Raw genomic sequence first — 25,025 nt, 5'->3', positions numbered from 1 at the left:
ATTTAAATGTCACACGTCATTGTCAAGTGTCAGTCGTCTGCCAATCGCAGTTGAAAAAATATATTGTGTGAGATTGAAGTGAAAAGTTTTAAAAGCATTTATAAAGTAATAATTATTTAAAAATGCCTCGACGTGGACGATCAGCAAGTCCGCCTCCAGCTCCTCAGCGAAGGTAAATCTTATTTGCATGATGTACCTATTTGTAATTTGATTAGTGCATCCGATAACCTAAGAGGTTGTTTTTTCAGGGCTGCTCCTCCACCGCAACGGAGCAGCGTACCAGCCCATGCTCCTCCGTCAGCTCCAGCCATGGCTACTGCCCAGCCTCAGCAGCCTTCTATGTTTGGGCAAATGGCAGCAACCGCCGGTGGAGTTGCCGTAGGATCAGCTGTGGTAAGTTCCAATATTCAGTTACGTAACATAATATTTGCTTTTTACGTATAATTTTAAGTCGATTTCAAGGAAAGAAAAATGACATTGCGTAACATTTTGCCTGTATTTCCACAAATGTCTTCATATTCACTATTATTCATTGTTGGCGATGTTCCAATATTCGTAGTCATACGACTCACGTGTTTTGTTTGACGTTATCGTGACAATAATGTAAACATGATTTGCACAAAATGGTTTTTGTAAACATTAGAAAAATTTCCTAAAATAATAGAGATTTATGTCTCTTTACCTCAATGCAATGTACATAAGGAATTTTAAGTGTTGTACCTGTTAGATTAGAATAAACCAGGTGTTTGGCTAAAATTTGTTTAATTTGTCTCTGCCTTAATGATATTGAATGATTTCTTAAATTACTTACCTACTCCTGATTCTTAAGACTATGTTTGCATGGATTTTTTTTTTTTTTGGAAATTCCCAAAAAACTTCCCTCAGTCAAAGAATAAAAAGCGCAATTTTCTTCTCCCCTAAATCTAAATAAGTTATTCTGGTAAAACTAAAAATAAGGTGAAAATCCTTAAATATAACATGGACTCGTAGAAGGTTAAAACAATATTTGGAACTAGGTGATGCTTGCAGCTTCTCCCGCATGGATTTAGGTTTTTAAAAATCCCAGAGGAACTTTTGGTTTCTTAGGACAAATTAGCCTCTCCATAATAGCCCATCTCCGGGATGCAACTTGTTTCTGTACCACGTAAAAACATTTGGCAAAGATATCTTCAATATCAATAATTTATAACCAACATTTTCTAAATCCCATCAATTTTGGTGGTCAGGTCCCCTGCAGCAACAGGATTGAGGAGTTGGATTCCAAATTTTTAATGGAACAATGTCACAAAGTTCATTTATTGATTTAAAAAAAATTACGCAAATCAGTTCAGAAATCTCGGAGATATCAGTGTACATAGGTAAAAAATACAACTCCTCCATTTTTGAAAGTCGGTTAAAAAGTAGCCTCTGTTGCTTCTTGGCTAATCCTCTACTTGTCAGTGAAAGTCAAAATAGGTTCAGCCATTCGAAGATTAGCCCGTTCAAATAGACAGACAGACAAAAATTAAAAAAATGTGTGATTCAGTTATGGTATCGTTCAAATAACCATATGAGTTTTTTATTTTTTTATTATTATTATTAAACGTTTATTTATTCCTTACCTTACAAATTTTTTCCTTATGTCTAATCTTAACTATTACAATTTAGTTTCTTAACCTAATTAATGTTAGTAAAATATGCTAGTGTTAGTGTATATACATTTATTTTATTGATAAGAATCCCTCATTGTGTATAGGTCTCCCACAGTTTCTGCCATTTAACTCTATCTTTTGCATTTTTTATCCAGTTTTTATCTGCTATGGGTACTAAATCATCACACCAGCGTGACCTTGGTCTTCCCACTCGTCTTTTTCCTGCAGGACCAGGCCATGTTGTTGTTGCAAGAGTCCATCTTTGATCAGTTGTTCTAGCAAGGTGTCCTGTCCATCTCCATTTCAACTGTAATGCTTGTTGCAATGCATCAGTCAGCTTAGTCTTTTTTGAGCTTATTATGAGGTAGTTATTATGAAATCACAGACAGACACTCCAATTTTATTTATTAGTATAGATGGCCAACCAACTGACTCGAAATCCATGACTCTTACCTCAGGAATTCATAACTCTCCATCCCCTGACTCTGATTTATTAGAAAGGGCATTCAAATTGCAGTGCCATTTTGATTTAGTCATAATATGATTACTTTTATTTTAAGTATTACATCTACTGTCCCTGGCATGAGCTCTATTTTATTAACCCCCGACCCAAAAAGAGGGGTGTTATAAGTTTGACGTGTGTATCTGTGTATCTGTGTGCCTGTGTATCTGTGTGTCTGTGTATCTGTGTATCTGTCTGTGGCATCGTAGCGCCTAAACGAATGAACCGATTTTAATTTAGTTTTTTTTTTGTTTGAAAGGTGGCTTGATCGAGAGTGTTCTTAGCTATAATCTAAAAAAATTGGTTCAGCCGTTAGAGTTATCAGCTCTTTTCTAGTTTTCTTGTAGAAAAGAAGGTTAGATAACCGTTAGGCCCGTTAGGTTCATAATATTATGTCAATAGACAAATGTCAAGCTGTCAAGATGGATGTTGCCTAAATACATAATTATTTATTTGAAAATGATGTTTTGGAAAACTCAAATACTTTGGATCGTCGGGGTGTTATAAATTTTTAATTTACACTTGTCAACTTACATGTAAAACATGTATGTAAGTTGATAAAATAGAAATAACCTCATAAGAAATAACCAGTAGTTTTGATTCAAAGTAAATAAATCACTGACACACCCAGACCTCTAGGTCATGTATCCACCAAAGTTTGACTGTTACAGTCTTGGATGAATAAATACTCGTTACAGTGTGACAATTACAGTCGGCTCATGACTTTCTTTTGGTACTGGCTAAAATGCAGATGCAATCCCAACCATTGCAGTTATTGTAACTTTTGTGTACAATGTGCATAAAACTAAAAACACTTGCTATTATTTAAGACTAGCTAAGTCCAGCGACTTTTTTAAAAATTCCGTGGGAACTCTTTGATTTTCCGGGATAAAAAGTAGCCTATGTGCTAATCCAGGGTATAATCTATCTCCATTCTAAATCTCAGCCCAATCCGTCCAGTAGTTTTTGCGTGAAGGAGTAACAAACATACAAACTTTTGCCTTTATAATATTAAGTGTGATTTTACTTCTCATTCTAACTATTCATGAAATCTCTTTCTTGTTTTAGGGCCATGTTGCTGGTAGTGCTTTAACTGGCTTGTTCAGTGGAGGCAGCAGCAGCGAGCCTGCGCAGCAGCCCGCGCAGCCGGCCCAGGCCTCTCCTAACCAATACCAAAACCAGCAACCTCAGGGACCTTGCGCCTGGGAAATCAAGCAGTTCATTGAGTGCGCCCAACAACAGCACGACCTTACCCTGTGCGAAGGTTTTAACGAGGCTCTGCGTCAATGCAAAATCAACAATCACATCTAAATTAAAAAAATACTTAGGTGTCTCATACAAATATTTCCATCTATCACATTCTGTATTGTTCCAAACACTATGTTGATAATATCCAACAAATCTCTGTTGTCGCTATTTAAGTTATACACTCATAAGTTGGACAGCTTTAAAGGCTACCTCAGAATTCAAGCGTTCCATTTTTTCAACATGAGACACTTGCCAAGTAATTTTTATAGTTATTAGTTAATTTCTCAATTTATAATGTTGATGATTAAAAATTTTTAGTAGATTTATTTTTATCATAATGACCTAATTTAGAAATAAATGCCCCATTTATTTTACATTTCTAGTGATATTTTTAATTATAAATAAAAGACAATACACCAAAAATCAATTGTTTTATTTCTTTGCAGACAGAACTAAACAAGTAGGTATTTGAGAGAAAAAAACAAATCTAATGCAACTCTGAAGTTGTAATAATATAAGGAATTATACAAAGTAATGTCACATTGCAGAGCATAATCCAGACTGCAGTAGTTTGGTTGCTTCACAGTGCAAACGCCTCAATCCTTTATCCTTGTATTTATTACAACTTCATGGAGTTGTGTTCAGTTGTGCAACCAAGCCTTTATTATAAAATAACTTACTAGCTGATCCATCCTGCTTCGTGTGAATGGAATTTGATACGATTATGTAATATTACATAGTAACCTCTGTTACTTTTGGTTAAAGTAGCATTTTAATGGTGAAAGAATTAATTATTAGTGTGTAGTGTTTAGAAGTTTTAGAGTTTATCAATTATTAAAACAAATCTTCCCTCTTCATAATATTAATAGATATAGAAGATTGGTAAAACAGAAATCGTCAGAAATCAAACTCAAGATGTCGTTTAAGAACCAAGCCTTCAACCGTTGTGTCTTCATCATCATCATCGACCAATAGACGTTCACTACCAGCCGGGTGATTTAGAATATTCGATTTGGTAAGTTATAGGAATATGAAAAATACATATCGAACGCTAACTGACCGAATCGAATATTCTGAATCGCCTGGCAGGGCACAGGTCCACATGACGAGCGACGCCTGAATTCAGCGGTTCCCTGCGACTTCGTCCGTCCACCTAGTGTGGGGTCATTCGTAGGTCACCATTCTAGCTCCTTGGGAGACGCTCCTTAGACGTCCCAATCCGGAACCCCAACGTCTAACGGTTTTCGAACTATGTCGGTTACTCTGGTTTTCCTACCATACAGGCATAGAGAAACTGAGCACAGATCTCTCCATCGCCCGCTGAGTGACCTGAGCTTTCTTATAAGCGACCATGTTTCGGATCCATATTAGGTAGGTATGCCATGACTGCCAACACGCACTGTTCGAAGTCTTCAAACAGAGCGACTTTGGTCTTCAAGCACTGAGAAATTTTAAACAAAAAGACATCAAGAAGCTTTCCAAACGCTTCCCAACCGAGTTGGATTGGTGTAATGTTATATTTTATGACGCAGTCCCAGTAGCAGTAGTCGTTCCCGCTACTCGCGCGCGGACCAGCATGCGCCGGCGCACCCTCCTCACATCATCGTGACTCCGATGCCGCGCCGCTCCATGTTCAGAGACGCGGCTGCGGTGGCGGGGGGAGTCACTGTTGGCACTACTATGGTAACGCATTTTACTTAATCCATTTTTTTTTAATGTATGTTTTGCTGGCAAGCCTCTGACATGCTTATCAGAGACTTTCTATAGCTTAACACGGCATTTTTTTTACCAACCTTATTGTGTTCAGATTGTCATGAAACAGGTTCCTTTTTTTATACTGTGATCATGATTTCTACGCTAAAGCCTTAGTTGTTGTCTTTACAGTTCGGTTCCAAAAGATCGCTGGTCTTGTACCTATAGTGCGCGACAGGTTGAGATAGCAACCGGGGCGGGGACGCCTCACACAGCCCCCGCGCTAACCCGCTGCGGATGACGTGCGGGACATCCTCCCCTCCCCCTCCCCCGCCTCATACCGCGATTGCCATTGCAACCTGTCGCGTACCTACTATAGCTACCTACCTGCAGTAGGAGATATTGATCTATTTGGTTATACGAAGTGAGGCGGTAAAATAGCTTTCTAAGAGGTAGTGAGCTGCGAAAGAATTATTATTATCAAAATCGGTTCAGCAGCTACTTTCAGAGTTTAAGTAAGTACCTATATAAACAAACAAATCTTTATATTTTATAATATTACTATAATTTTAGGGCCACCTAGCAGGAGAAGCGATAGCAAGTATGTTTACTGGTCGACGCCGGGAAGAAGTAATGCACTCACTACCGCAAAATTACCAGCTGGGAACAGAGCCTAGCGGACCTTGCGCGTACGAAATAGCGCAGTTCCTGCAGTGCGCCACAAACCACGAAAACTTGCAGGAGTGCGAAGCATTTAGCGAAGCGCTAAAAGAATGCAAACGACGATATCGTATGTTCAACTATAATTGACGTCATTATTTATATGTATTTATTACGTTCGCAATGTTTGCTAATGTATATGTATATAGGTAGGTAGCAAGATCAAAGTCCGCCAAGCAAGTAATTCGCAGGTTTTCTACCAGACGTTTGGTATTTTTGAAAGGTTCGTTCTCGTATAGGTATTTCAGCAAAGTAGGCAATCCAGGCAGCTAGTGGACCGCTTACCCGTGTGTTTTGACCCTAAATGTTTGAAATCTAGACCGCAAGACCCGCAGCAGTAACTCATATTTCAGTATTGAAAATGCATCAGTACGTTGCGCTCGGATGAGTTTGTTTTTACAAAATAGGCTAGGGCTTAGCTGCAATCAGACTTGCTGGCAAGTGATAATGCAGCCTAAGTGAGCGCACTTGCCTAGAAGATGCCTATTCACATGAAAGTACCCATATTAAAATTCGAGGGGAAACTGATGTCGCACGGGCGTCGCGTTCCATATATCTTCAAGCTTAGTACTTCAGTACTACTTACCTACAAAGCCTTTAGCCTACGTCCACTTTACTTAGACGTTAGATGGCTTGTTAATACTCGATTGGTCATACTAAACTTTCAAAAAATGTAAGTACTTTACATTATTTTCGTAACTAGGCCCTTACTAATAAAAACACACGTCTACGATTTATGTTGACAGAAATGTGTTTGGGCCGGCGCACATATAGCGGAGCGGAGCGCAGAGCATTTTTCACAGTCAAAATATTATCGACATTGCCCTAATTGAAATAATATCTAAAATCAATTGTGCATCCGTGCGGATACTCGCGCAGTCCCGCGCGTGCTCGCGCATTCTCTGGTAGAAATTCGTGTAATGTGTCACGCGATTAGAAAACTTCGCGGGCATGCTCTGCGCTGCGCTCGCCATATGTGCGCCGGCCCTTAGCCTTAAGTACATTTTTAGTAGGAAGAGCTTTGAAAGGGAATTTTATCTATTTTTTTCAGGTCTGCCATAACCACCTCTATACCTCGAACCACCCAAAATGAAATACAGCAGTTTTGCCGGTACACAAATAAATAAATTCAAAACATATCGTTGTTTTTCTTAGCTTACATTTTATAGGCTTTTGACCACTGAGTAAATTCTGTTATCTATGCTTTTGATCGTGACTGTTTTTTTAACAGAATTAGTAGCCTAGATTAATTTTTGCATGCTAAAATTCGATCAAAATAGATTTAGCAGTTTTGAGTCCAAACTCCAGACAGACAGGAAACTTAAAAAAGTGGCCATTGTTTAAAACAAAATAACTGTAATATTATCAGCTCAATAATATCACTCACAGACAGGTACTTATTTTAACTTTTATGGTAGGTAGGTAAATAAGGAAAAATAAAACCACAAAATACAGGTGTATACATATAAACTTAAAATTTATTTACACCTTATTACATACATGTTGTGACGTTTCTCAGTGTAAAAATTTAGATATTTTTATAAACTAAACAAAAATTGAGGTTTCTTGTGTTATATAACCTGTAAATATTCGAGACACTCCTCATTCATATTAATATCAGTCATCATAAAGAAAAATTATAATTTTACCATTAGGTACTCATTCTGAGGATATAAATAAAATTGAAAAGGTAATGTACAATATAAAATAATTATTATTTCTCTGTACAGTGGAAGTTTTAATACTTTACAATTTGGCACAATATATACTATTTTGTATTCAATTTCTTTTTGATGTATAAATAGTTAAATACAATCTGTGATACAGAGTATTTTTCATTTTAGGCGCGTCCAGATTAATGTTACTTTTGTTACATAAATGTTATACAACAATGAAACGTTATAATCCATGTTTTATAACATGTGTCATAGACCCATCGTAATATAACTAATATTAATAAAGACCGTTTATAAATTACAAGGAAATAGTAAGAGATTGTTGTATTATGTAACAGATTTTTTTAACTCATACAACCAAGGGACGCTTCTATCACAGATTTCTAAAATAGCTATATTTTCAACTTGAATTAACAAATTGGGGCGGAGGGTGTATATTACATCATATAATGGAGTAGGTATTTAATAAATAAAAGTTATATTGTAGGAAACATGAATACGAATAGCCCTTTTAAAGTCATCGTCTAAGGGCCGGCGCACATATGGCAGAGCGCAGCGCAGAGCATTTTTTACAGTCAAAATTACTATCGACATTGTCCTCATTGAAATAATATCTAAATTCAACTGTGCGGATACTCGCGCATCCGCGCGCAGTCTCGCGTGTTCTCTGGTAGAAATTCGCATAATGTGTCACGCGATTAGAAAACTATGCAGGCATGCTCTGCGCTGCGTTCTGCCATATGAGCGCCGGCCTTTAGGATCTCATCACAGACTTCTATTTTTGTACTGACTGACGTGAGCAAAATTCGAGATATAACAGACAGGTAAGTCCTAACAGTAATAAAATTGTTACATACAAACGTTAACTCTGTAAACTTAGGTTAAGTCCTAAGTGGGTGATTTTACTTAACATGGTTGTATTATTATAAGAAAAAGCATTAAGTGCCCTACTTTTATAGCTATGTAGGCGGAACTAAAAAATGTTTTTTAACTTTCAAATAAAACTTATTATAAGGTAAAGTCATTGAATGTAATTAAGTGCAAAATGCCTTTTTCTGTTCATATAGCACCTATACTGGGTCGAGTAAAATCACTGATTTAGAACAAAACCCAAAAAAAATATTGATAACTTAGGGGATGTCCAAGCTTTTAACAAAACATCACTTTGTGACAGAACAACCTTTAGTTTTGTGCAACATTTAATATCAAGAAATTCCACACTAACATGTATTCGCAATAAAAAAAACATACAAAGTAATATTTTGGTTAGATTCTTAAGTTTACTGAAAGAACATCGCATTATCAAATTGGGCTACTACTTTGACGCTAATGGAAAAAAAAATATCATTTGTATTAATTTCAAAACCTGATATTACAATGCAATTTTTATTTTAATCTTAATGCTTTTTTTTTGTAGGTAACCATGTGAAAAATTTTATAAAAAAAAGTGGCGCTAACTTATTGCCATACAAATGTAGCCCAAAACGAACATATGATCGCTAAATGATGTTCTTTAAAGAGTTTTTTTCGTTCGAAATGTCGTACATTCGCCTTACAGTTTAAATTAAACTAATAAAATACGTTTAAACGCTTAAGCTAAATCAGTCTAATTCTTAAAGCGACATAACTATGTCTAACAATAAAGCTTAAACGAATGCCGTAATAATAATCACACACTGGAAAATTTAAATACGTACAACATAGCAGATACCCGTGAATTTGCTTAATGGATCCCACACACAAAGTTTATCTTTCAATTTGCCATTTGCCAGTTTTTCAAGCACACTCATGAATGTCAAAAGGTGCGTAAACTCTGCACCAATATCTAGTCCGACGAGGCTCTTTTGGCACTTGAGGGAGGGCGCTGTTGTAGCTTTATGCCAACAAAAAACTATCAACAAGTGCACTTCTCAAGACGACGGCTTTAGTTCCGATTTTGGCCACACACCAAAAGAGCCTTGTCGGACTGTATGTACTCTGCGTCGCTACGCGTATGTGTCACGCCCACGAATACGAATTTGTCTTCACTTTTTAAAATACAATTGTATGATCTTGAAAGTTAAAAGCTTCAAGCAAATTGGATGATATGCTTGATAGTGTGAAGATTGCATAATATTTAACACCCAGACCTAACTCCGCTTTATATCATTTACCTATTTAATACAATAAAAAAATTAAGGCCACTAGGTTTCTCTATTAAAAGGTTAAACAAATTAACCAGTCGAAAATTAAAAGTAGAACAATAATAATTAGTTATAAACGAAACATTCTTTTTACAATAATTATTTTACATTGTTTAGTCAGTAATTTACACGTAACAAAATTATTATTCTATTGTTAATATGGCGGTTTACATTATTAAATACAAAAATTACATAAAGCTCAAGGTATGATTTACATTTTAGTTTATTGGTATTGTGAATATTAAATTGAGAATTTGTTCGAAAACAGTAGTGATTTATGATTTTAATAATGTAATCTTAACTTGGGACGCAATTTTGTAGGGACGTTATAACTTCTAGAATAATGCGAATTTTAACTGACTTTCAAAAAAGGACGAAATCTCAATTCGACGTGTATATTTTTGTTTTGGTAAATATGTGTCAAAAGAGCGAGCGAGAGCATAGTAATACAATAATTGTATGCGAGCAACAGAGATAAAGATAGGTGATAATGATGGTTTTTAAGTAACTACCTAACTTTAATACAACTTGACCAAAATATGTCTGCTATAAGATACTGCTACTTTCCATAACGACATGCCAACAAATGTATAACTAGCAAAAAATACATGAATTAATGTATCCATTCAGAATTTACGTAATATGAACAATATAGTAATAAAAAAAAATCACAAAAATAATGCACCTGGACGTAATAATTACATACTACAAACCATTGTAAATAGGGGTCGCAAACAGTATAGGCCCTAACATCCAAAAATAATTTAAAGCTTATCACAATATTTACACTCTGTGTAAATTTTTTTCATTCACATTCTGTTATATTAATCAAAGCGATTTCATTCAATTTAGGCACGGATCGACGCTTAAATCAATTTTAACGATAGATTCATAGATATGTTAGCAATACTATAATAAATCTGTATACATTAATTAGTGTTCAACATTGAATTTACAGTAATCTACAGGTGCTCTGGTTATTTACAATTTGTAAGAAGCCATCATAAGGCTACATAGCGATATCAGATCAATATCGAATAATTACAAATGAATGTCATAAGGTGCAGATATACTACTACAGTATGGGTTGTTGCAATACACTTCAGTACAGATTGACCAATGACAAGTGTGCAAGTCTTCATATCAAATGTATGACCCTGTTACTACACCATTTTTTATCTGAAACTTTAAAGTTTTCAAGTCTGTATGACGTAGCCTAAAACGCTTCAATGTTAAATTCTCATGTGGATGTTCACATGCGTAATACTAGTTTACATGCGCATTTCCCATAGGATGAGATGTGCGTCTTTGGGGTTAGGGTCGGCTGCTGGCGTAGGTCTTTCGGCCGCGTCTGCGGTCTGCCGCCAGTCCACGTAGCCGCGACCCCCGACCACCGTCACCACAGACCGCCGAGCCATACTATCACCTACGATGTAATCAGCACCGCGAAGACTTCGAGCCGCGCTTTTGCTTTTGGTACGCAATTCTGGAGCGGCTGTTGCGGAATCGCTCCGGGATATTGATCGTTCGGAGGCACTGCTTTTTCCTGAAGAGGAATCGGGTGTGGAAGCAGCCATGGGAGCTAAGTTCGCTGCGCCTGATGCGCCTGAACTAGTTCGAGACACACCGCGCAAAGCCATAGACTCCTCGCTACCGGAAGACGTGCAAAGACTAGACGCTCGCGAGTCGACGGACCAACTAGATAAATCTAAACTTCGCGGTCTACCCGCCCTCATCCTCAGCCGCCTATCTAACGTACTGACTCGATAAGGGATCGCAGCTAACTCGGGATCGCTCCGCCTTAGAGTTTCCCCACCCGAACCACTCACATCCGCCTCACCAACACAGTCTTTAACGAACATAAGATCTCCGAACAGTCCATAAACATCACACGCGTTCAAATTGGCACACTTCGGTAACGTCTTACTCAGTCTTACATCGCCGGGTTTCTTTCTACGTATAACTGCGGACTGGACGCGCTGCGGTCGGTACGGGCTCATTTCTTCTGATATCCGCCTTTCCAGCTTATGCTTATCGTTATCTTCTTTCGCTTCTTCTTCTTTGAGCTCCTGAACTGTTTCGGCTAGAGCTCTTGCGTTGGATAGATTGCGTCTAACTACATTGACGTCCGCTTGTGTTTCTGCAGTCAAGGATAGGAGGAATGTAACGGGGCCCGCATGGGCGTGATATGACACAGCTATGTGACCTCCAATGAGCGGCAGTCCTTCTAACTTCGGGAGCGGCACGGTAACACTAACTCCCGCAGTTGTTCCGACCCATAGGAGTCCCTGTCCAGCTAACAACGCTGACACATAAGCTGGTTTGCTTCCCTCTCTAGCACCAATAGTTTTGGCTACGTCAGCAGCGATGTCGATATTCTGCAAGTGTTCGAACGTCTCCGCGTGGTACAAGCTGACGTATGTAGAGTCGGAGAACGCAGCCCATAATCCCACTCCAGAATGCGCGAGATACTTAACGGAACGATCGCCTTCGCCTTTCAATTCGAGGATTCGCATGATTTCGGCTGTCAAAGCGTTGATGGCGAAGACTCTTTTGGCGCACGAGGCGTATATGATGCCGTCGACGGGGAGGATGCAATGCACGGGCTTGTCGCCGAGCTCTATCGCGAGCGGTTCGTCGAGGGCCCACGAGTCGTCGTGGTTGCGGCGGTATACCGCCACTCGGCCGTTGGCGAGGCCCACGAACATGGAGTCGCAGTGGAACTTGATCTGCGTGACGGCCGCCACGGTGGTTACCTCGGTGAGCTTCTCCTGCTTCTCGGGCTCGACGCCGGAGAAGATGATGATGGTTTTGTCCTCGGTGCCGAGCCACACTGTGTCGCCGCACAGCGTGTTCACTTGTCGCAGTCCTTTCGCGTACTCCATTGACGTTACCTGGAAATAAAAGGTCGGATGATTAAAAACCTTATCACACAGTAGTTTATGAAACAGTAATGCTAGCTTGATAATAAAAGCCGCAGCGGAAAATTTAAACTCCCGGGCTTCAGCTGCAGCCGTAAATGAATGTCTTTAAAGGTTTAATCGCTAGGTGGTTTTGGAATCACTTATATTGAAAACATTCTTATGGGTCAATCTTTATATGCATGCAAGTTACAAAGTTGCATTGTGAAGGTGGACCGTGAACTACATGTAAAAATCTACACATATTAAAGAAACTGACCTCCTAACAGCAAGAGCGGTTTAGAATATTGAGATATATCGCATGTAGATTTTCTCTACACATAGACTGCACAATAAAGGATGTTCAAAAAGATATTTACAAGAAAATTTACATTTCATTCAGGTGGATTTTCGTTCGGGACTGGTTGTTAGCTAAGCCATTCATAATGGCGTGTTCACACTCACCTTAGTGTCGGGCAGGTCGAGCGTGACGAGGGTCTTGAGCTTAGCGGCGCGATGCGTCAGCACGGCAACGTGGCTGCTGCCGTTGCCACCCGCGCACACCCACAGCAGCGAGCGCGCGCGCCGCATGGTCGCGCCGCGCGGACTGCCCGATGACGTGTAGAAGCAGCCGCACCGGACCTGGCAACGGAGACGGGTGTGAAACATGCTTTATAATCGAATGGCACGCAGCGAAATTTTTACGCGCTTTAAACACAACATAGATACGCTAACAAATTCCAAACGTAACATGACCGCATCAAGTAAAACGCAATAAAATTCTTTCTAACCTCTGTTAAATTATTCGATGAGTACACAGGTGTGGCTGCCACAAACAACGGCATCTTGTGTGGCAATGCGTGAGGCGATGGCAGTGAGGCAGGCAACCTCCACGCAGGACAATTCGCTCTCGCCTGTGCCAGTTGCGCTAGCCTCAATTCCGTGGCCCAAGCTCGGCGCGCGCCGGGTTCCGTCGCTCTAAACGTCACCGCGTCTTCTCGCCCGCGGATCGTTAGTTGTAAACAGCATGAGTCCACCCATGCCATTTCGTCATCTTTTTTCTGTAACAATGTTTTAATGCTAGTTCAATAAATTAATCTAAAGCTCAAATAGTTATCTAAGTTACAATTCCATATTATGAAGATGTGGCTAATTCTATTCACACTATGTCACTTGAGACAACACCTAAAAATTGAAATGACAAACCTTGACGTATTACTAGCCCTTACAATGTTATGTGGAAAATAATAGCACTAGATTTAGACTGGAACCGATCATGTATGAGAAAGGCATTGCAAAGCGAGTCACTAGTGGACATCCTTCGTTAGCTATTTGCACATAAGTCCTGTGTTTCAGTTTTAACAATGGAGTTTCGGATATAAAACTGGTCCACTAACCTGTATACTCTGCTGGATGTTCTGCAATAGCGATCGGAACAAATCTGGCGATAGTTCTGGACAGGGCGCTTTCAAGGAGGCAGCGAGGTCCGCCATCCTCGACACGGCCTCGTAGTCGTGCATGAGAGCGGACATTTCGTTGCAGAGGGAGTCGCCAGTGGACGTGCTGCCGTGGCTGCTTATACTTGAACGGAGGCTTCCACTTCTGTTCATGCCTGGAGAAAAAAATTCTAGTGTCATTAATGGAATTGGCTTTTAATTTTTTGGCATCACAACAAAGACAATTTTTTAAATTCATGATACGCATTTTAACATCCAAAATTTATATTTGCGGATTCTAGAAGTATAAAATTTTGCATTTCACGGAAGAATTCCATACGTTTAATAAATACATCCAAGAAATGAAGAAAGCAAGCCCTTCGTCCACTCTTAGACCTCGTTAAGAAAGCATTGTCAAAGTATTTTTTTTTTTCATAAAAAAATAGCGAACAAACGAGCAGGCGGGTCATCTGATGTTAAGTGATTACCGCCGCCTATGAACATTTGCAACATCAGAAGAACCGCCGATGCGTTGCCGGCCTTACAGGAATTTGTTGATACACCCCTTGAATAACCCCATGTAATAGTTATAAATATAATGTAAACAGTTATTAGATCTAGTTTTAAGTATTTGAATAATATTATATAGACTTACGAGAGCCACAAAGGCACTCTAGTGACTCAGCTCTTTAAATGAGAATAGAAAAAAAAAACAATACCTTGAGCAAGTACCCGACTAAGGGTAGGCGAAGTCCCAGTGTCCAGGACCTCGACATCTTGTACGGGGTGCGCCCACTTCAGCCCCAGCCGCTCAGTGTCATCGCCGCCCGCACCCACCGATACACACACTACGAGATCATTGAGGAGCAGCAACCGACGTGGTTTGCACTTCGTCAGCGTTCCAGATTGGTTGAACTCCTGCAAAGGTTAGGGATTTGAGACTTCTTGAAAGTATTATCAACAATGTCTGTGTCTATACCAAAAAAAAATCTACAGTAATTCGAAAAAATTGTGTAGTAACTATAGTGTGTGGACGTCTTTACATAGAAAAAGATTCAAAGCGGCGAAAATATTAACACCGCATTTGCAATAATTGCCACAGAACATTGCTGCGGCTTTTAGAATCATGGAAATTAGCCATCAGGTTCGAAAACAAGTTTATAATGACGTAATTCTCAACAAAACTGTTGTAATTTCCTTTCGAATATTTTGGATTCAAAATGTTACATAACATTTGGCTCTTCTTGAGAGATGACCTAAACGACTACAAGGGTTGTTTAAATTTTGGCCATCAGTTACCCAATATTAGGCCTATTTTCAACTTATATGAGGTTGTTTTGTACGATTGGTCGGTTTTAGCAGATAAAAAAGAAAATGATATAAACGTACCAGTTGCAATAGGTCGTCCTGTCGCAACAGATGCCGTTTGTCAGCCCTGGAGGCCAGAAGCCTCGCGGCGCCGAACCTAGCGGCACCGCCGCCGCCGCCCGCACCCGCCACTCCGCCGCGGGTAAGCCGCCTAAGTGCTGCTCGGAAGGCCTACAACAAACACAGATATTGATTACCTACTGGCTACTGCCTAGACTTGATTTAAAAGAATTGACAGCCGAATAATATTGGAAGTTCAAGGCGAAACCGAGTACTTCGAAGTAAGTTAAAAGGGCAAGGCGTCAGGAGTACTTTTAAACTAAAGGAGGCTGTAAATTGCTATTTTGTCTTAGATTCGTACAGTCTTTTTTTTTTAATTTGCGAGGAAGCAATAAACAAATGAATCCAAGAAAAAAGGTACATTGCAGTTTGTACAGTTAGAAAGCAATAATAAAATAATGATTGAACTCTAAAATGCAAAGTTAAATCCAATAATAATGTTCTTCGGATGATCCATTAAACATATTAAAAATTGTTTTAAACTTATGAAAACTTCAACACTAATAAAATTACATTGTTATCATTGCGCCAATTCTAGGCCAGTCTTTTATTTAGGCTCGACTTTTCCACTTCTGTTTGGTGAATTAGGTTGATTGCTACATTAGTACAATTTCCAGGAGCTAAGACTATTTCTTGTTTCATGCAAAAACCTTGTACAGTTGTACTTGTTAGTTGCCGTTCCTTAGTTTTAAGGCACCAATAATGTTACTAAGAGAAATAAAGACTTTTTAATCATCAAATGCTCTGAAAGAATAAGTCATTAAAAGCAGTGGGAAACTTACTTGCGTTCGTTCAGCATCACGTTTTCTCTCATTGAGGGCGTCAGCTAAGGCTTCCAATCTGGTCAATGCTCGCTGTAGAGCGACGCGATCCGAGTGACCAGGCGGCGTGTGTTTTAAGAGATCCTGCATCCAAGATAAGGCAATTTTATTCATAGAAAAACTAGAAGCCAGTGGGTCCGTCTGCGTTAGTTTAGGTTCTTAATAATCCCGTGGGAACTCTTTGATTTTCTATAGCAAAAAGTAGCATATGCCCATACCTGGGATGTAAGCTACCTCGATCCTAAATAGATGATGCCCGCGCCGTCATACAGGTCGGTTCAGGTTTTTTAAAATCCTGTTGATATAGTCAAAATTTCTAGCCCCAGGACGGACGGATGAACGGACGGACGGAAGGACGGACGGACGGAAGGACAGACGGACAGACAACTGACATCACACAAGAACCGCTGGATTCAGGCGCAAAACCGTGTCCCTACAAGAGACTTTTATATCCAGCAGTAGACCACTATCGGTTTTTTCATTTATATTTATTAACCTCATACAAATGTACAGGGCACTTTTGTTACATTCAGTGCCACAAAGTCCACAGTCGGTTTTACCGGGTTCACAATGATAATGATGAAATAAAAAGTTTATATTATCTAACCTGTAAAAACATAATGAATTGTGGAAACCGCTGCACCGGTTTGACCATGAGACCAAAGAAGGAAAGCCTGTCGTGAGCACTGATTTGCTTCACTTTGAAGAAGTCCGCCAGCGCCGATTTCCGCTTCGACTCCATCTTGGCCAGCTCCATGGCGACCGAGAAGTTGTTGATGAAGTCGGAGTACACGTCCAGCACCACTGCCTTCGAGAATGCGCTAAGGAAGACCTCGCCTGTAAAGGAAAATTGATCTTAGAAATAAAACTAAAAGATTTTACCTGTTTGCTTTTGAATTTTACTATCAACTAGATGATGCCCGCGGCTTCGTCTGCGTAGATTTATGTTTTTAAAAAGTCCGTGGGAAGTCTCCGATTTTTGGGGATATAAAGCAGCATGATGAGTTCGTCTGTAGATGCTTGCTATCTGTGTGCCTATTTAGTAGATGATACCACAACTTCATCCACGTGGATTTCGTCAAAATCGATTAAACGGATGGGTCGTGAAAAGCTAGCAGACAGACCGACAAACAGACACACAATCGCATTTATAATATTAGTTGGTATTGTTATCACGAAATTATATTAGGGATGTAATACTGAAGATACAACCTTAATTGGTAGCACAAATATTATTTTGGAGTTACGACAAATATCATCATCATCATCAACCCATCGCCGGTCCACTACTGAGTACTGTCCAGAAAGAAAAGGGTTTAACTTCAGGCCATAGTCTGCCACGCTGGCCCAGTGTGGACTGACAGACTTTACACACCTTTGAGAACGTTATGAGGAACTCTCAGGTAGGTATGCAGGTTTCTTCTCGATGTTTTCATTTACCGTTAAAGCGAGTGATATTTAATTGCATAAAACGCACAACTCCGAATAGAAGGAACGTCTAACCAGTAGGCTCTCATCACTCCATTTTTGGAGTTCGTCATCATCAGCATGATCAACCTATGACCGGCTCACTACAGAGAACTTGTCACCTCTAAGAATGAGAAGGTTTTGGCCATGGCCATCTACCACGCTGGCCAAGTGCGGATTGGCAGACGTACCAATTTTTTCGTCGCGGTCCCACGTGCGTGCGCAGTCTGCGAGCGCGGTGCGGAAATGCAGGTGGCATTGCAGGATGTCGGGTAAGCGGTGGAATAGTGTTTGGATCTTGCTTGCGTTCAATATTGCCGGACTGCTTTCTTCTAGGGGCTTCTTGTAATCCTGTGGGAGAACAATTATTGATTGTACTACTTATTATTATATTTTATTTATCACTTGGAAATTAATCTATTTGAAGTGATAGAATTGACTGGTAGAACAAACAGAAATATCATTACATGGTTCGCCTTTTGTACATTTTGACTAGATACATAAATATATCACAAAAAAATTGAATATGAGATTTTCGACCAAATACTGTACCTACTGCAATAAACTTTGACGTTTTCTATATTATAGATAAAATATTTGAAAAAAAAAATCTGATATGGGTTTGAATAAAGAAAAAATATTTTGCGTTGTTCATTATATTTTTATAAGAGATTATATTTTACGTGAGTATTAAGTAAAGGGATATTATATTTCAGATAGTTTGGCCTCAGTAATTTTGCTTATATTTCAAACCATTATTTTCATGAAATATGATATTCAGAATTTTGAAAAAGACATCTTAAAATATGGGCAAGTTCACCTTGTCGCATAAATACGGAAATAAAGTCTCTTATGAACTCGACTGAGCTGAGTGCGTCATCTCTTAGAATACTTAGCGTGTTTATTGACTGTGAAAACATTAGCTTGTCTTACTGCCTGCTTACTGCAAAGCAACATGGGGTTCGTTAACAGGGCTCTCTCCGTCACTCGTTTCATACCATTTCATACAATCGTAGTTCCAATTTCATTTGAATATCAAGCAACCAAAGTCCATGAAATTTTGCAGACATATTCTAGAAAATAATATCTGTGTCTGTGGTGTTTTAGATTTTTCTAAAAATATGTAGTTTTAAAATTGCAGGGGCTCAAAGATTTGTATGAAAATTTTAAGACCGCGTAACTTTGAAACCGAATATTTTAACAGAAATCTGGAAAACCACAGACATAGATATTAGTTTCTAGAATATGTCTGCAAAATTTCATGGACTTTGGTTGCTTAATATTCAAATGAAATTGGAACTACGATTGTATGAAATGGTACGAAACGAGTGACGGAGAGAACCCTCTTAAGCCTGAAATACACGATGCGTGAGGAAACGTTTGCGATTCCTGGAGTGGTTACACACTAGCGTTTTTTCAGCGTGTTTTACGTCGTTTTGGCATAACCGCACGCCCGGGCCACCGCAAGCAATTCCACCCTCACCACCTGTGTGTCTGATGCACTTCGACCTGTGCCAGATCCTTTTTTCCACGCACATGCAAACTGTGGAATCAACTCCCAGCGACGGTGTTCCCACTAGATTACAACGTCGGTTTATTCATAAATACGTAATGTGCACATCTAAGAATTTGAAAATAACATTTATAACGTGAGCTAAGTAAATTATGTCTAGAAGCTTAATGATTATATTAAAGTCATTTCAGATTAAGTATATATTTTTTGTATTATATCTTTAAGTATGTAAGTACAAGGTTATAACGCACAAGTTATACCTATTCTATAACTAGGTACCTATTACGTAAAATATTCCTCCCAAATGGTCATCATTCATAAAGAAATCTTTTGTACTGTATAATATAGGTACATAGCTGATTATTAAGAAAAAAATATGTACTTATCTGTTACTTAAATATTAAACTTAACTGAAGCAAAAACAAAGAGTTCTATAAAACAATATTATGAACACAATTCGGAAATTAGGTCAAATGTGTATATACCGTCTAAAGGAATCCTCAGTGCGTCGATGATAAAATAATTAAACGACACGAGTTCCTTCGTAAAATTTAGTTTTAATTTTTCTCACAACATAAAATAAACAATATAACAAAACAGTCTTGACGTATGTATTATTGAGTGAAGGTTTTTTTCTTTTTTCAAACTTTTATTTTTAAATAAGTATGTGTGTAACCTACACCGTCTACCTAGTTATAAAAACAATAGAATGCTAACACTAGTTAAGGATAAAAGCATGCGATGCCATTTCAAAGTGCTAGGGTTGTCAAACGGATACGACTTACGCATGGGCTTATAATAATAATTTAGGCCAAAGAAAGAGTTTATTGATTGCTCTAACTTAATGTTTAGGTGCATGATCAGTGTGACTCCAAAATAATTTCATTCATCCAAATTATAGTCGTCTATAATTTTTCCACTCGTACAAATTACATAAACTTTAATATCTACTAAATTTCAGAATTTCCAAGTACTACTTTGATTCTATAAGATAAGAGGGAAATGGCTTATTTTAAGAGACAACCAACGGATAACGATCATCTAAAGCTAATAAGCTTTTTCATTCTTGTATTTTTTGGTGATACTGGTTCATACTATCTGTGCTAACATTTTTATTATCTGACAAGTGACAACCCTGACAAATGTTGACCTCGGTCAGACATGCCAATTGCCAACAGAGCCTATTAAAACTGTCCCACTTCCTAATATGCAAATTCATAGCATGTAAATTGTAAGCGAACAATACAAGTGGGACAGGCATTTAAAATACACACATTTAAAGTTCTGGACGCACACAACGCGCGACAGTAGTGGCTTTCCAGGGCTTCTAGAAAATGCTTCTAGAAATGCATTGAAAAGAGCGACCGCCGAGTTTCTTGCTGGTTCTTCTCGGTAGGAAAGGCACTTTGAACCAGTGGTAGATGCTTTTGACGATTCAAAAGAACTTGTAAAAGTCTAATTGAATAAAAATGTTTTGAATTTGAATTGAAAATTTGTAAAAATTGTAACTGCTGTTCTTGAGTTCCTTACAGTTCTGAACGGATCTGCGAACGGGTAGTAGAGTACTGACATGTTATATTAAGAGCTACAATTAGTTCTAAGTGAAATAAAGGCTCTTTGTAAATTTTTAGTACGAGAAACTTTATTAAGACGTTTTTACTGTAGAACCGCATTGTTGCCGCCACAGGCTATGTCTAACTAGAGCTTTATATTTAAGGATTATTATTCATTATGTGACGCCTCTTTATTTTGCAAATTGCATGTGTTTTCAATACAATATGTCGGAACACGGTATCCGATTACACGGAGTGTTATGAGCAGGAAAGAAATGCATTGAAAATGTTTTAAAAGCACCTTTACAATCAACAATGTTAGGATAAGAAACTTTTCTGTAGAATGGAGAGGTTATTTCAAACTACTCAATAGAAGACGGAAGTCAGTTTTAGAAAGAAGTTTTAAATTTTTGTCACGTTTTAAAAATACTAAATATAAATTGAAAACGTTATTATGTAAAATAGAAATGTAGACGATAATAAACACATCCAAAACATTCAAAAAGAAGAAAAACAAAAAAAAAAGGTAAGTAGGTACAAATGATCAAATTCTTGACAGGCAATCATCGCCCAATACATGAATTCAAAGTCAATAAACATGCCGATATCATTAATATTCACTGCAAAAAGTAGTCTGACATGAATTGATTTATAAGAGAGCCGTAAAATTTCATCGACTTATCCGAACACCTTTCACCCTGAACGCAAGTAATCGTCCGTAATTACGTAACAAATTCATTTGCAACACGCCTCGAGCCGCTCTTAGAAGTTAGAACTAATCTCATTAATAAACACTGGATTAACACTACCAGTTTTGCAACTGTCAAGTGACGGTTTAATCAAGCCCCCTGTCAAGTCCCACCTCCGCGTTTGCGGCGCGGTTTATACAGAAGTGGTGGAGACTTTGCCACAATACTCGGCTAATTTTGACTTAGGACACAATAACTTTACTTCTTCTTTTAAGTCGTTTCAGCCCTGGTCTTAAAACTTGCTTATGTATAATGAAAGGTTGTGCCACTCGACTATCCTTCACCATACTTTCTGACAGCTGCCTTCCTTGTTCACGACGCACTGAGCAAGGAAACGTCCGCAGCCTTTTTGATCTGGCAATCTTAGAGGTCATTTACCGCATGTTCTGGTCCCGTACACTCTTCTTTGAATTGTTCAACCACTAGACGCGCTATGGTAACATTGTCATAACTAGATACAAGACCAAAGAAAGAGGATGCGAGCTTGTTCAGTGGACGTAAAGGACAAACGCTTGATTAGTTCTTCGAGAATGAACTTGTCTGAAATTCATTCCAGGACACTCAGCATTCTACTACAACACAAAGCACATTTCGAGAGCATCTATACCGTTCTTCTCACTCTCGCAGGATCTAACGCTTTCACAGGGTCACAATCTTCGGTTTTTGCCTTCGCCACGTCACATAATCTCATTTCGGAATTATCAGGTATGCCGATGCCTGATAATTCCTTCACAACAAGATGACTTTCCCTACAATACTTAAAGGATCGCTCTATCTGAGGATGGTGACGTTTATCAAATGACAAATAAACATACTGACCTCTTTTCTCTAAATGATTTTTCTAAATGCTACCAAATGAAAAATCAATCTCGCGAGTTCTGTATACACCGCGCTTAATAGAAAGAGATACATTTGCATCAATTGCATTAGATGGATTACGTAACTTGCGTTTGTGAATATCAGTTATAATTGCTATCAATTTCAAAGCTTCCTCTCTCATCACGACTGCCTTTATATGGCTAGATTTTGAAATGTCAACGTGTTTTCTTAATGTTTTGATGTTCAATGCGAACACTTTCACCTGCATTGTAAGTGACCGTAAAGGACGCAGGTATTTACTTTGAAAGTAATACCTGCTAAATGGAATTTGCTGTTTAACAACTTTTGTCTAATAAGAAAGCTCAGTCACTCAGCAGAGTGATGCAGAAGATCATATTCGGAGTCTCTACATCACATCAGAAATGAGGTGACACCTAAAAACAACAATAACCGGCAGCTTAATAAGATGCGAAGCTGAAGTGACTACTGTTATGTTGTGGTCCGCAGTCCTGGAAAAGCAACTTTGAACCGGAAAACCAGTGGCGTGCAGTTCATAGATGCATAAAAGCACTGCTTACCCAAATTGAGATAGCTTCACGCTCATTTTTCATCAAGGCAGTCAATGAAAAGGTGTAACATAACTAAATAATGCCTACCCTAGCTTAGTGCACAGAGCGCGCCACTGCGGAAAACGCATAGTTGTGGACGTTTACCAGTGTGAACGCCACGCCGATCACAACATTGTGCGAAATACACTCGCTACACAATAACACAACGGTCTGTTTTATTGCTATCGTGATATTTCATCGTTATATTAGGATATAGGACAGATCTTACGTTACAAATCACTTTTAGCATTGCGATATATGCCTTATAAAGATAAGATTATAGTTACAAAATCCAGTACCGTGTATTAATTAAAACCTAATCAAAATAAACATTAAATTAGCGATCTCGGAGTCGATACAAGAATTAATTACACGTTTATCTTGCTACGGCCAAATATCCAGCAATTACAAGGCCGTATCAAATGTTTGCTTTACGCAATCAATGTCAAGCGAAACTACCAAGCCTCCAGCTGACCCGGCTATTGGCAAAGTGCAAACACGCCCAATGTTTGGGTAAAGCTTCAAACAAACAACACTCGCGGCTGCGCGGCAGCTTGACGCCAACGTGGCCAACTCGGCCCCTAGAAGCTGCAGTAAAAGGAACTGTATGGAGGAGTTCACACTACTAAGTACACGTTAAGGTACGGAAACGCCGAATATGCATATGTTGTGCAATTGGCAGTGCAATTGATTCTGCGATTGGTAGTACTATTTGTTGTGCGATTATTTGTGTGATTGGTGATGCAATTGTTTGTGCTATTAGCTGTGCGATTGGCAGTGCAATAGGTTTTGCGATTGCCAGTTCGATTGGTTGTGCGATTTATTGTATGATTGGCAGTAACGTTTGGGTAGAAAGACTTTGAAATTAGCGTTTAAAGTAGAGTGTTGTGCATCCAAAATAGCTACTAAAAATAATATGCACAGCAGTGTTATTATAATATAAGTAAGTATGTACAATACAAGTTTGTAATGCAAATCGTTCAGTGTGACGTAATAGGTACCGTGCAGTCTCGCGACGAACGTCGCGTTTTGTGTGTTGTAGTCTTAAAAGTTACACCGACCTGTTTTCGTTTTATTTTTATCCAAATTAAATCATGCAATTAAGGAGAAACTTTCAAGGTCTAGAAAAAAAAACATTTAAGCAAATTGATAGAGCTAATTCTTAACCACTTTTTCATTTTAATTACCTTTTATTTATAGTATGAAGTTTAATCGTCTAACTGTTGATAACAAAATATACGTAAATAAAAACGTTTAAATAATAACCGTATAATTTTTTTTTATTATAATTGAGCACAGCGTTAATTGAAGTCGACTTAAGTTTTATCTTTCGGTAGCAATAGGTATAATATTTTTCATTAGCGTTTCCTTTATTCGATCGATGCAACCTAATTTTGCTGCTGATGCTACACGTATTTTTAGTGATGAAAAACATACCTTTGATAAATCAGACGGTCGGCTAGAATCTTGATGAAAAACAAAAATATTGTATTTATTCAAGAGAATTCTTTAAATTAACCCTTCCTCAAAATTGCAAACTTGCGATTAAAGTAGACACTAAATCACGACTGGCAGCTAAAGTCACGAAGTTTGACAGTTCTAAATTGAATAAGGTTTGTCTGTCTTTTTCTAGTTACATTGGTACGAAAGAGATGCGAATACTCTAAATTTTATTTGCGCTCAGAATCAGAACACCTAACACCAATGTCTTACATATTATGTCTAATAGGATATTAAATAAATTAACAGTCCTCAAAAAAGCTATGCTGCTATGCTGGTATGCATGTCGTAGGTATAGAATCACTTGATTGGTATTCTGATTCACAGTATTTTAAGGTAAAGGCAAGATCGTTCACCCTAATTATAATACGATGCATCATACCCGAGACCGTAATATAATGCTCTTACGGTAAAATGCCTTATCGCATTAAGAATTTTCCTTGTAAGCCCCTTACTGTACCTATTTATTTTAAAACCTAAACGTGAATATTCGAAACAAGAATTAAATTAAATACTTACCTATATTAACTTAGGATATGCTAGATACGGAAGCAAAGAAAAAAAAACAAGTAGGTACGA

At 38.4% G+C, this 25,025-nt stretch overlaps 2 protein-coding genes across 7 annotated transcripts in view; one reads left to right on the top strand and one right to left on the bottom strand.

The window, feature by feature from the left end:
* LOC123872510 (coiled-coil-helix-coiled-coil-helix domain-containing protein 10, mitochondrial-like) lies at window positions 1–6,930 on the top strand. Its single transcript, XM_045916830.1, has 6 exons — window positions 1–172; window positions 249–393; window positions 3,202–3,413; window positions 4,926–5,064; window positions 5,647–5,863; window positions 6,845–6,930. The coding sequence occupies exons 1-6, from the start codon at window positions 123–125 to the stop codon at window positions 6,853–6,855; spliced, it is 774 nt and encodes a 257-aa protein (XP_045772786.1). The 5' UTR covers window positions 1–122; the 3' UTR covers window positions 6,856–6,930.
* Window positions 6,931–7,243: 313 nt separating this feature from the next.
* LOC123872306 (rho guanine nucleotide exchange factor 10) overlaps window positions 7,244–25,025 on the bottom strand; it is a 62,618-nt gene continuing 44,836 nt past the window's right edge. For all 6 annotated transcript variants that reach the window (XM_045916511.1, XM_045916512.1, XM_045916513.1 and 3 more), the window contains 9 exons: window positions 17,896–18,055; window positions 16,845–17,074; window positions 16,199–16,321; window positions 15,378–15,527; window positions 14,708–14,906; window positions 13,950–14,164; window positions 13,344–13,613; window positions 13,018–13,194; window positions 7,244–12,546 (listed from right to left, as the gene is read on the bottom strand). In XM_045916511.1, coding sequence (XP_045772467.1) covers window positions 10,924–12,546; window positions 13,018–13,194; window positions 13,344–13,613; window positions 13,950–14,164; window positions 14,708–14,906; window positions 15,378–15,527; window positions 16,199–16,321; window positions 16,845–17,074; window positions 17,896–18,055 — 3,147 coding nt within the window. In that variant the 3' untranslated portion in view covers window positions 7,244–10,923. The remainder of the gene's footprint in view (window positions 12,547–13,017; window positions 13,195–13,343; window positions 13,614–13,949; window positions 14,165–14,707; window positions 14,907–15,377; window positions 15,528–16,198; window positions 16,322–16,844; window positions 17,075–17,895; window positions 18,056–25,025) is intronic.

Source organism: Maniola jurtina, chromosome 15, assembly GCF_905333055.1.
Source record: "Maniola jurtina chromosome 15, ilManJurt1.1, whole genome shotgun sequence".
Lineage (NCBI taxonomy): Eukaryota > Metazoa > Arthropoda > Insecta > Lepidoptera > Nymphalidae > Maniola > Maniola jurtina.
Note: the sequence above shows the minus strand (reverse complement) of the source record. Positions and strands in the feature narration are given on the sequence as shown.